At 41.0% G+C, this 13,727-nt stretch overlaps 1 protein-coding gene across 1 annotated transcript in view; it reads left to right on the forward strand.

Annotated features, from left to right (window-relative positions):
• Positions 1–13,727, forward strand: part of pitpnc1a (phosphatidylinositol transfer protein cytoplasmic 1a) — a 51,632-nt gene that overhangs the window by 22,542 nt on the left and 15,363 nt on the right. The window contains exon 2 of the mRNA XM_084926146.1: positions 10,071–10,219. Coding sequence (XP_084782272.1) covers positions 10,071–10,219 — 149 coding nt within the window. The remainder of the gene's footprint in view (positions 1–10,070; positions 10,220–13,727) is intronic.

Raw genomic sequence — 13,727 nt, forward strand, 5'->3', positions numbered from 1 at the left:
CTTAGAAAGCTACACATAAACATCAACCATTTGTCATTGCTGTTTTATCCATGTATTGGTCATCCTTTTGAAAGCATTGTGACTTCACTGCTGCCTCTGCCAGCACAGTGACTGCAGTATTGCTGAGGTCAAACGTGTTACTGATTCAGAGGTATTATCAAAAGTGTTATTACAGGGTTTGAAGTGAGGCGCTGTGTTCAACCATGCTTATGCTGTGAGACAGAGGGGGAGGAAAATAGCATCAGAGGATGGAAATGGCAAAGCAACATAAAGGAGTGTCAGTAGAGGAAAAGTTGAAGGAGAAACTGATATGCATCGAGGAGGGTATGAATGCAGAAAGGAACAGGAGTAAAAGGGAGGGCAAGAAACAGCTGCACTCAATCAAGGCCTGTTATGTAATGTCTCACAATCTGTCAGCTTCCCAAACATCTTTCTTCAGCGGCTCTTACTTCTTCTTTTTTTTTTAATCTCCCATCCCTGCTCATCATCTCTACTTTTTAAGGACACTCTTACAGTCCTCTCTCCTGTTTCATGCCTGGATATCAGCACATTATTCTCATCAGCCACTCAATGTGCTGCCAGGCAGGGGGTAAAGATGATGCATAGCAGAGTGATCCATAGTGAGTGATCTTGATGTTATGTAATCTTTGGTTCATTGACCTCAGACGCTGCAGAGTTGGAGAAAGAGGAGAAGCTAAAGAGTTAGAGAGGAGGGGGGAAAAGATGTTATAGAGGGGAAGCACGACGGGAGAGTGCTCTCTCCCACCTGCAGCAATCAGTATTAATAAATTTCACCTCACCACACACCTTTGACATAGTTTATGCAACACACTCTTGTTCTCAGCAGGAGCTGTAAGAAAGCTTGTTTTTCAGGTGTGCTGTTTCCACGGCTAAATTCACCCAGTGGAGCTTGCTTTAGAAACTACAAATTAAAAATTAAATATCTGCAATCTGCTGAGATCTATAGACAACTGTGAAAAAATAAAAGCTGGTTATATAAAACCACTCTCTGCTCACATTGCTTTCTGTTTAAAATTTCTATTATTGCTTGTTTATTCTCCCCCCAAAGGGAGGGAGTATGTAGTCGGTTTGTTTGTTTGTTAGCGGTTTAGCCTCCAGAGTTTTCAAGATGTCGTTTTCAAACTTTGTGCGATGACAGAAACCAAACGAGCTGATTTAATTTTGTCAAGGTCAAGCTTTAGGCCACAAATGTGAAAATCTTCAAACTTACAGCATACTACGCCTCAGGGAATGTGACCTTGGTTGGCTAAGCATTTGATTTTGACCTTCATTGTGAGTGCCTGAGGTCAAAGTTGACCTTGAAAAAATTTTCAAGAAACCATATCGAGTAATATGTCATATGAAACGGAATGGAGAGAGCTGTACAACGCACTTTTTATTTTTTCAACATGATGCCCTAGAACCTCACAGTGATGCCACAAAATGTTTATACTCACACACTGCATCAATATATCTTAAAATCTCACATTTTTACAGCTTATAGGAGCCAAGATTTCAGCCAATTCTCCTCCAATCATACGGGTTAAGATAAAAAAAAAAATACACCGTTTTGGTACGTATGCTTCAAGGCCAAAGGTCAGGGTTACACGAAAATGCTTTAGTTTCCACTGGATTATATTAGTCAATATATTAGTCAATATATTAGTCAATGGGGGGACGTGAACACTTTTTTTGTTAGCTCTTTAAAACATTTTTTAATGAAACATTATGACTTCGCAATGGCACAAAAAGCTTAATATACTACACTAGATTAGCAGTATTAAAAATGCTGACAACAGCACAAATTATCTATGAAAACAATGCAGATGTTGTTATTGGGGATTTCCAAAAATGATGCTGATGTCAGCAGGTTATAAAAAAAAATATAGATTTACAATAGCCCTTAGCCTTCGGGGGGAGTTGCTGGTGCACTTGCCAAGAAAAGAGTTTGGAGTGGTAATTTTCCATTTTCCATTCTGACCCTGTATTTTAGACAGATAATCACATCTGGACCACATCTGGAGTGTTTATTGGGATTACTATGAGCTTCTTAATTACTTCAAACTTCTGCTCACTCTGTATTTTTGTAGATCAGTGCAAGAAGTATACATACTAACAATATACTTATACAATATACTATAATATGCGGGGGGAGGGGGAATCAGTTTGATTCACTGCCAAAAGTGAGAAAATGTCTTTAAAGTGCTTAGACATCTTCTCTCAGCCTTCCTTTTATTAACTCATCCATGATAGTAACATACCATGTTTAGTTCCATTAATTTATTAATACATTTAAAGGGCATAAATAGTAACCCATGCATGAAACCTCCTGTATTCTCTGCAGAAAAGGCCCTAACACCAGCTTCTCTTCCTCTGTCACTCTACTTTTTTCTCAGCGGCTGCACTGCCCGAGTGCTCGAGTGAGGCTATCACACTGCGAAAGGCAGCTGTCCCCGTGTGCGGCACAGAATTCATTAGTGTTGAGCTACTGTAACAGTTTGCCTCAGTGAGCCAGCTGCCACCCTTTGCATCCTCCCACACTGCCTGTGTCACCTCTGTGGAGAGTGAATTCATCAAACCTTTGCAGGGAGTTTGAGCTCACCTTCACATTTTGCTGAATCAGCACCAGAGGAGAAAATACAGTCACTCATATGCACTTACTCTCAACAGCATGCCCACGTTTGTGCTGAAACGGCAGAATGTGTGCCAGTGTCTGTGTGTGTGTGTGTACATCAGCAGTTACAGCTTTAGAGCTGTAAGAAATTTTACAAACCGAGGAAATGTTGGAGTAGAGAGACGCTGTTTAGGATGTTAGAAAGTATTCATCTTAGATGTATAGGATTAGTGTTTTATAACACAGGTATAATTTGCCCAGTGATTTAAATAAGGCAGAATAAGTTGATTTAAAGTTAAAGCAATTACTGAAAGCCAGTTCAGGACAGGTTTGGATTATTAGTTTTCTAATTTAGTTTAGTTTAGTTGAAGTTTAGTTGAGTCTAATGTGTCAGGTTGAGTCAAAATGCATATTGGGTCCCAGCGTCGATAAAACTGAGTAGGGTTGAAACCTCCCACTGCCTTTGCACATTTCATCTATCGGTTCTCTTTTTGGGAATCTGCCTCGAGTGGTCATTTGAGGAACTGCAATTTAATTTTTTTAGACTTGTAGGATTTGCTGCTTAATAAGAAGCTGAACCTGTTTTATGCCCTAACCTGCCTCCGTTATTTCTCTCTCGCCTAATTTCAAATTGAGGGGAAACCTGATGTCAGGAATATTTTCTGTAAGTTCTAAACAGGATTTTTTAGGCCATCTTTTTCATCAGCTGTGCGTTACATATAAGCTAGTAAGCTGTCATTCTCTTTAATAGTAATTGATTTTTTGTGATTTTGTTTTATTGCTGTGAAATTGTCCATTTTAAATATTTTCCACTGCTTTGTTTCTAACTATGCTAGCAGAAAGATTGTTCGTTTGCTTTTTAAGTCTACAGCAGCATCACATGTGGCGCTCTTTCTCCTTCTCTTTTCAGCATGCTTCTATCTCTACTCTGATTGGACGTGAGCGAGACCGTCTTAGTAACATCTACTGCAGATTCACCATGCATTTATCCTGTTTGTATGACTCTTTAAGGCACAGGTCTTATATGGAACTCCCACACCTCTGAAACAGCTCTGCACTGGAGCCAAATGTCCTTTATGATAGAATATGAGCACAGGCAGCTCCACAGCAGTCCTCCTGATAGTATTTTTAATGGAGTTCTTTGATCTGATGTATGATATTTAGGAGTTGTGCATTTGCTCTGATGCTAGCTCGTTTCTGTGAGATGAGCAAGAAAATGGAAGCTGCTGTCTCACGTAGCCTGGAGGCACGATGCAGTATGTGTTTCTGTGCCTCTTCTGCTGGAGGATTTTGAGAGTGTGTTTTGCAGCTGAATTTAAAAATGTGACTATGATGCGATTATTATGTAATGTCACCTAATGTCCTTTTGCCATATAGTTTTAGATAAATTCTCCTAGTTTGTACAGTAGCTTTTGTATTAATGTACTAGTGTTGCACGTGATAGTCAGACTCGGAAAAACAGTGTTTGGAGGCCGCAGCATGATCAAAATTATTGAAACCGTGTGCAATGAACTTGTTGCCTTTTAATGATAAGGATATGGTCAACGAACACTTACAGTCAGCTGCCATCTTCACTGCAAATAAATAAACAATAAAACCAGATCTTCTAGGAGAAAAACCATCACAACCGTGATGGAGAATGCAACAACACGTACAGGATAACAAGTGGGAAAACAGCTGAAACTATGAGACAGGAGAAGTATATATGCAAAGCACAAGAGAAAATAGGTCATCAAAATAAAACAGGAACTACCTAACAGTGAGACAAGGACTAAGACATGAGCTTGACACAGAGACAGACAAAATACTGAGACAAGACTGAGGGGAAAGAATGTTAACCTAAGAAAGGGTTAACCTAAGGATTTACAAACACAGCGAAAGGAATGAAACCAGAACACTAAAGGAGCTTGTACCAGACATAAAGAAATAAGAAACAAGGCACGTAAACACGAAGAAATAACAGAGAGATAAATATAACCAATACAGAACCATAAAACAAAGATACAAAACCAGAAAAACCCTTAAACATCCCCAAAACTTAAAACCCTGGATGCAAGACCCAGGTACCATGACGGTAAAGGCATGACTACTGACATTCCAGCACAGCCAGAACCTCCAGATCTGAAACAGAAATTCCCCCACAAATAGGACAAAAAGCAGTTTAACTGCACAATGACATAGGCACATGGCAATTTTGCTTTTATGTAACCAGAATACAACCAGGTGGTCATCAAGTGAGTCACTCTCCTAATGCAAAGATGCTCACCACAGACGAGTTTTACTCAACAATGTAGACTGACTGACTGCAACATGCCAGGCTGCAAGGCAATTGCCCGTGCAGTTACTTCGCCATGAAAAATGGCTCCAGAGAACGCAGGCTGTTGCACGCTCCACCGCTGGGTGACCAGTTGCAATGAGTCACTAACAGCGAAAAGTGCTGCAGTCGTCCGACAGCCACAGATTTGTGACCATTTCTGACCATTAAGAGGCGAGGATGTGACCTCAGGGAAGAGCTGTTGTTTTTAAAAATGCCTTGTTATTTATTCATAGCGCTGAAAGCATTTGTGGTCCAAGCCTGGATATATTTGTTAGGCGGGGTTTGATAAATTAGCAGCAGCGTTTGCCAGAATCATTAAATACATCTCCATGTACATTTGAAAATGTTTTTCTTGGCCGGTGTTTGTGTGCTGACAGAGGGTGTTTATATCTGCATGTGCCCTCTGATGCTATAATAATTCATCCACCATATGTGCAGATGAGATAGAACAACATGGATGGATTTCACAAGTAAAGAGTTTAAAGCTTTTCATATCATTGCTGTAAGAAATGAAAGGATAATTTTCTATAAATATATAAAATCTGGCTTTATTGATCAGCTTAGATGAGTTTACAAAAAGCAAATCCACTTCTTTGGCATGTGTCCAGATGCACACATGCACACCCAGAAACGGATATAAAAATTAAAGCTATTTATCTCGACAGGAGCGCAGTCAGTTATCCAAGAATACTGAGCGCTGTGAGCAGCAATTACTCTGTCAGTGGTTGAATTTTAATTACATTTTAGCACTGTGCCCGGTATTGTCTCATGTGTGTAAGTGTAATTGTGTCTGCGTGTGTCCTTATCTTACAGTAGCACACTGTAGCACAATGACCACAGTTCCCCAACACCTGCTGTTGCGTTAGAGCAGGGAGCCAAAAAACCAGAGAGAGACACACACAGAGTGTGATCACAGTAAAAGGCTTAATGCTTTCATCTTTAAATGAATATACTCTGTCTTTTAAATGCATGACCACAGACAGCCAGCCAAAGACTGGAAACAAGATGAAACAGTTAGCCTTGCTCTGTCCAAAGGTAGCAAAATCCACCTATCAGCATTTCTAAAGCTTATGGAAAAAGAAGCTCAAAAATTTTTGCTTTAGAGTTCTTTAATCTCTCCCGCCTACTGCAGCCCTCTTCTTCCTCAACTCTATTCTTTTGATATGTACAATAAGGCACGATTCATCCTGCACTTTTACTGTAATTTTGTTCCATTTTCTTGGGTCACGCTGGCCAAAAAAAAAAAGAAATTTTGCCACCAGCACCAGGAGCAGCTCCATGAGCAATCACGGTCCACTACTTTAATTTCAAGGTTTCCATTACTTGAGTGCCAAAGGTGACTGAACTCTACGTGGCTTTTACCAGGTAATGAGCTAAGAGCAAAGTTTGGAGGTGAGCAAGAATAGGAGTTCAGAAAGTAAAAGGTTGGATTTTAGTGTATAGGTGGAGACCAGGTAAAGAGGAGTGAGACAGGAGGAGGTGTAAATAGGAGAGAAAAGAAAGTATACCTCAGCTGAAGAGAGCTCATATTTTTGCTGTCATTGATCCTGCCCAGAGGCTCTAGAGGGAGAAAGAGAGAGATAAAAAGAAATTATTCATGGCCACTCTAACCAAGGCAAGGGCCACTTCTCCCTTCTAGTCATTAGAGCGAGATTTCCAAAGACAACAATGAAAAGCAGCCCCTCATTCATCAGCTGCAGCTTTCAGGTAGCCAGCAGACGGCGAGCCGGATACAATGCCTGGCAGGGAGCACAATGGCCGGGCTGTTTACACAACATGTCCAAACCCAAATTAGTCAAAGAGGGAAACAGAAAACATGGTGCTTAATGGTAATACACTGTTGCTAGACATCAGTATGATGGGAGGGATGTTCAGAGGTCCTCTTGATTGGGCACTCTGCCTTGATGTTTTTCATCCAGCGTGGAGATTTATGTCAGCTCTTCAACCATCTCTCATGTTTCAGCTACAACAGGAATATTTTGATATGTACAACAATCTCCTTTATCCTTCTTTAGCTGCCTCAGTGTCGGAATTCTGGATTTCATGTCATAGACTGGACAAAGTAATCTCTCAGGTTTTCTTTGTATTTTAAATGAATAACACACTTTTGTAAACTGGTTATCATGGGTTGATTTGGTCATGAAATATGTTCGGCATATGATGGCATGTTTTTAAATTAAAATGAGTCCAAAAGCAGCCAGTGTCCAAAGAAAAACCTTTTCAGAAAGCCTGGAAAACTACTGTACAGGACCACTTAATCAAAAATTACAGGAAAGTCTGACTGCTTAGAAGCAAAATATAAAGAAGTGAGGAGTGAGTAAAGACTTCTGCAGTATACATAAGTATATATCTGTTGATCCAGTTGTTTAAACTTGCATTAATTGAATTTGAGACAATACAAAGAGACCACACAGCATTCTGTTATATTGCATTAATGATGTCTTATTTACACATTCAGTTACATTACTGCTAAATGTAAGTGTTTGGTCTCTTTTTAAATCATGGGGAAAACATGTGTCCTTTCAGCTGCTGGCTGCTCCACTGAGCTCAGCACTAGCAGGCTGTACAGATGAAACAATTAGATAACAGACAAGGAAAAGCTCCATGAAGAACTTAACTCTCTGTGTGTACATTACTCGAAGCAGCCAGCTTTAACCAGTGCCAGTTGTTTTATGCACAAATTTTGACAGACTTACTTAAACGTGAGGACCCAAAAACAGGTTGCAGGAGTCAAGATAATAAATCTAAAAAAAACAGTTGTTTGATGTCAGCGGAAAAGTGCACAGCGGGTGAAGACAAGAGGATAAACAGACCGTAACTAGGACCCGGAAATTACACATTGACAAACACAGATGAGGAAACAAAGGAGGCATAATGAGAAACTGGACATATTGAATTCCTGGAAAAAAATGCAACACAAAAATTTCTCCAGAAAAGGAGAAGCTTTGCATTCATAGTAGAAGTTGTGCCTCAGTGCTGCAGCCAAAGGCACAATTTTAATTGTGGAGGTAAAATGGTTTGTGTTGCACTTTTTCACAGTTTCACTACAGCTTGGACAGCATAGCTGGACAGTTTCTGTGGACAAGCCTGTCGCTTCCATGAAAACTACAGGCAATTGCAGCAATCTGCGAGTGAAATACGCATGGGAATTCATGTGGAATACACATTTTTCACTAGGGACAGGTTATCCTTGAAATTTTTGCATATCCACTATATGGACTTCAACATACTTATAGGTTACACTGCACTATTCCGACCCAGGCAACTTATTTTTGTTGTAATGTTGATGTATAGACTGTATGATAATAAAAGTCTATCTATCTATCTCTGTGGGTTTCTAGGGGGAAATGGGGGTCATTAACTGGTCTCTAGGCCTGTGTAACTGGAGCTTTAGCATTAGTTTTCCTGGTAATCTTCATCCATCTCCAGCAACCACTTACAACATGTTGGTGAGCTTTTATTTTTCCCTTACGACCAGCGGTTGCCAGATGGTCAAGGATCTGTGTCTAAACCTGTGTAAACAGGACCTTTTTCACTTGATCTTAAATTGTCACCATGATTGTCCCGTACAAAGTGGCTGTCAAGTTAATGTCACATGGTAAGCGGTCACATATCTGTAAAATCTCACTGTATACGCCTGTCTACTCCTTGTCTACAATAGCACGCTTGTGTGCGCTCCCCGTTTAGTGCTCTGGACTTTTGGCTTTCAGTTAGTTTCCTGGTGAGAATCTGTTTTTTGGACTTTGACATCAATCTGAGTAAAAGGTTCATTTTCAGTTACTCTGCCTGCTCTTGATGCCCTTTGTCCTGCAAAACATGACACCAAAACTCAAATGTCTGATGAAATCCAAAGTCCAAGTAGCTCTCCTGTTTTTTTCTCTTAGCAACAATCCAAAATCCTGCAGTATAAGCTAGCACGTATGATGAAAAGAAGCAACAAATATTCACATCTCTTAAACTGGAACCAGCTCATTCTTTGCCTCTTTTGATGTGCTGATTACCATATCAGCTGCAAGAAGAGCTCAAAATGTGGGCAGGCTCGTGTGTTTGTGTGCGACTAAATACAGGTTCCCCATCTATTATGCCTGGTCTGTTACTGTGTCATTGCAGTGGAAAAACTATGCCAGACTCCAACAGCTGTGCTGTCAGAAACTCACAGCCATCCACATTTCAGCTGGGAATTCTCTGTCACAGCTCATTGCTCTCCTCTGATGGTCAGCAGATGGAAAAATTTGGCATTGTGATATAAGAAGTTTACTGGTATACATGAGCTCTGTTTTTTTTTTTCCACTACACTATCACATTTCACTCCACTCCTTGCTTTATGTGGCTGGATGTAGAGTCACAAGTCAACAGCCCAGACAATCCTATTTTCCATTAGCTTAACACAGCTATCCTTGGTTGGAGCAGTGTGTGTGTGTGTGTGTGTGTGTGTGTGTGTGTGTGTGTGTGTGTGTGTGTGTGTGTGTGTGTGTTTGTGGGTGTGTATAGAGTCCTGCATGAGCCCTTGGCATTCCATCAGCGCGACATAAGTCACCATCAGGGCAGTATCAGTTTCCCCAGCGCGTAAATAGTCCCATGAGCAGTTAGAAATTCTCGCTCCTGTGCTCGTCGTTTTCGAAATGTATGGAAAATAGTTGCCGTGTGACAACCCCCCCCCACCCAGTCTGTCAAGGTGGACGAAAGTGACACTGTCACAGGCCCAAGTGGGTCAGTGAGTGATGAGTGAAGGATTGTGCGTGCTGACTGATGTGTCACAAGGGACCACGGGATGGGGTCGTGTAACTGTCTGTTGCCACTGTTACTATTGTTGTGCCACTTGGTCCTGACCTGACACGAGGCCTTTATCACTGAGCTGCAGACGGCTCCTAATCCAGCAGCTTTCTTTTGCTATGGTGACTGCCCCCAGGTGTCAGGAGCGTGCAGGTGCTGTAATCCTGGTATTTTCTCTCCCGCATTTATTTTTATGGCTTCCATAAAATCAGACGATCTGGTCAGTTCCTGGACTTTCGCCAAGAAGATTTTGTTTCCGTTAACTTTGGCCACATCAGCATGCTAATTCAGATGTGTAAAATGTTAATTGCCTCCCTATATTTGATAAAGTCTCCTTTTTCTTTTTGGTCCTCCTTTGTTTTTCAGTACCGGATCGGCCAGCTGTATATGATCAGCAAACACAGTCATGAACAGAGTGAACGTGGAGAAGGTGTGGAGGTGGTGCAGAATGAGCCTTATGAGGACCCAGAGCACGGATCGGGCCAGTTCACAGAGAAACGGATCTACCTTAACAAGTGAGTGTAATTTCCCACCTACAGTGGGCTTGAAAAAATGAATAAATAAAAAAGTATTTGGACAATAAACCACTGAGCAAACGTCGAAATCACTTTCATAAGGGCTTCTAACTTTAGCTTTATGTTACTTAAACATCCAACATATCGACTGAGGAACCACAGCATGCTGTGTATACTCTTATTTTGTTGCACATATCTGTACACCTTTGCACAAACCTATATACTAACATATATACTGTCAAATTCCATGTATATATGTAAAGTATATAGCTTATATACTGTATATATAGTAACCAATGATCTATCCTGTATTTATTCCATAGATTTTTCCAAAGGCTTTGCACTCAGCACCATTTTACAAATAAATATAAATACACTATATATGTAGTTATTGTCTGTGTCATGTTGCTATTGTCCGTGTTGTCTATTCTGTTAATGCGTAGAGCGAAGAAAGAGATAGAGCCCAGTTCCTTGTATGTGTACCCACTCTTGGACAATAAAAGGCTATTCTGACTGTCTAGCACTTTCTCTGACAATAATAATTCTCAGCATTGAAGCAGTTTCCATGTATTGAGCTGCTGCTGCTTAGTTGTTACGTGATTTGACAAGTTAAAGACAAGCTCGCTTATTGCCTCTGCATAGCTGTCACTGAACTCATTCTTTCAGCGTGTTAACACACGATTAGCCACTGGTGACATTTCTAATGATCTGCTCTGCTGAAATTAAAATCTGCATCATGAATGCCTGACAAAGGGTGTGTTGAGGTTGTAAAGAAGCCCTCTCAATGCTTTTTCAGCTAAAAGCAATGCCAGCTACAGTGACTTGCAAAAGTATTTGGCCCCCTTGAACTTTTCCACATTTTGTCACATTACAGCCACAAACATGAATCAATTTTATTGGAATTCCACGTGAAAGACCAATACAAAGTGGTGAACACGTGAGAAGTGGAACGAAAATCATACATGATTCCAAACATTTTTTACAAATAAATAAATGCAAAGTAGGGTGTGCGTAATTATTCAGCCCCCTTTGGTCTGAGTGCAGTCAGTTGCCCATAGACATTGCCTGATGAGTGCTAATGACTAAATAGAGTGCACCTGTGTGTAATCTAATGTCAGTACAAATACAGCTGCTCTGTGACGGCCTCAGAGGTTGTCCAAGAGAATACTGGGAGCAACAACACCATGAAGTCCAACGAACACACCAGACAGGTCAGGGATAAAGTTATTGAGAAATTTAAAGCAGGCTTAGGCTACAAAAAGATTTCCCAAGCCTTGAACATCCCACGGAGCACTGTTCAAGCAATCATTCAGAAATGGAAGGAGTATGGCACAACTGTAAACCTACCAAGACAAGGCCGTCCACCTAAACTCACAGGCCCAACAAGGAGAGTGCTGATCAGAAATGATCTACAGCTCAGGTGGGGGAATCTGTCCATAGGACAACTATTAGTCGTGCACTGCACAGAGTTGGCCTTTATGGAAGAGTGGCAAGAAGAAAGCCATTGTTAACAGAAAACCATAAGAAGTCCCGTTTGCAGTTTGCCACAAGCCATGTGGGGGACACAGCAAACATGTGGGGGACACAGCAAACATGTGGAAGAAGGTGCTCTGGTCAGATGAGACCAAAATGGAACTTTTTGGCCAAAATGCAAAACGCTATGTGTGGCGGAAAACTAACGCTGCACATCACTCTGAACACACCATCCCCACTGTCAAATATGGTGGTGGCAGCATCAGGCTCTGGGGGTGCTTCTCTTCAGCAGGGACAGGGAAGCTGGTCAGAGCTGATGGGAAGATGGATGGAGCCAAATACAGGGCAATCTTGGAAGAAAACCTCTTGGAGTCTGCAAAAGACTTGAGACTGGGGCGGAGGTTCACCTTCCAACAGGACAACGACCCTAAACATAAAGCCAGGGCAACAGTGGAATGGTTTAAAACAAAACATATCCATGTGTTAGAACGGCCCAGTCAAAGTCCAGATCTAAATCCAATCGAGAATCTGTGACAAGATCTGAAAACTGCTGTTCACAAACGCTGTCCATCTAATCTGACTGAGCTGGAGCTGTTTTGCAAAGAAGAATGGGCAAGGATGTCAGTCTCTAGATGTGCAAAGCTGGTAGAGACATACCCTAAAAGACTGGCAGCTGTAATTGCAGCAAACGGTGGTTCTACAAAGTATTGACTCAGGGGGCTGAATAATTAAGCACACCCCACTTTTCAGTTATTTATTTGTGAAAAATGTTTGGAATCATGTACGATTTTCGTTTCACGTGTACGCAACTTTGTGTTGGTCTTTCAAGTGGAATTCCAATAAAATTGATTCATGTTTGTGGCTGTAATGTGACAAAATGTAGAAAAGTTCAAGGGGGCCGAATACTTTTGCAAGCCACTGTACATGACTTGAACAATGAACTCATTCATGAGTCTTTCTATCAGATTTGTAGTTTGGGAAATCTGATAGGTGGCGAAAAAAACATTTTCACAGAAGTCTATGGAGTCCTGTGAAACTTAAGTAAACCCTATGGTTCAGTAGCTTTTTAAACCACTTTCAGTAAGCAATAACTTTAGAGACTTAATCAGTCTCTTACATCATCATGTAGGGAATTTGGTCCTCTCCTCTTCACATCATTCCTTCAGTTCATTTAGCGTCATAGAGATTTTATATGCCCAACTCTCTTAAAGTCTTGCATTTCACACATAGCATTTTAGTCCAGTTAAGGTCTGGACTTTAACTGGGCCATTGCAGTACCTTGGGTCTTTTTCTTTTTTCAACTATTCTGTTGTAGATTTTCTGCTTTGCTTGGGAGTATTTTCCTGCTGTAAGACAGGTTTAGCTGATTGTGTCATGTGAACAGGTGTGTGACAAAAAGAACGTGGACCCAGATGCAGGACTCAGTAGACTGACATAACTCAAAATCACAGATTTATTTTATTGCTGACAAAAAGGCAAATTAAACAAAAACCAAAAACAGTAAGTGAGCTGAACAGGAACAACCTGGCAGCTAAAGATTTACACACCATGTAGGAGGACCAAACAAAGAACAGAGGCAGACAGTATTTACCAGTAGGGGATTAGGACTAAGTGGAGACACCTGGGGAACACAGCTGAATAGAATCTGGCTGACAAGACAGGGGAAGATAAACCGAACATCACGCACAGAAGAAGAGGGACTGTCAAAATAAAACAGAAACCATGTAGGAACTTGCAACACGTTAGAACGGTCTGGAACTTGACTGGACAAACCAGGAAACCAGAGAACAGAACACTGAGACCAGACAGACACATGGGCATGACTGGCGAGACAGAAAGGAATACAAACACAGCAATAAGACAGACTACACATGGAAACACACAGAGGCAGGAAAAACAGCAATGAACTAGAATATAAACACACTACAATACAATGTATAGAGGATAGTATGACCAGGGAAAATACATGACCTTGGGGCAATTGTACTTACTTTTCTACAAGACTGGATGTGATTCTGTGAAACAGTTTTTCACT

This window comes from Perissodus microlepis, chromosome 4 (genome assembly GCF_051167445.1).
Source record: "Perissodus microlepis isolate ML-2025 ecotype Zambia chromosome 4, ASM5116744v1, whole genome shotgun sequence".
Classification (NCBI taxonomy): domain Eukaryota; kingdom Metazoa; phylum Chordata; class Actinopteri; order Cichliformes; family Cichlidae; genus Perissodus; species Perissodus microlepis.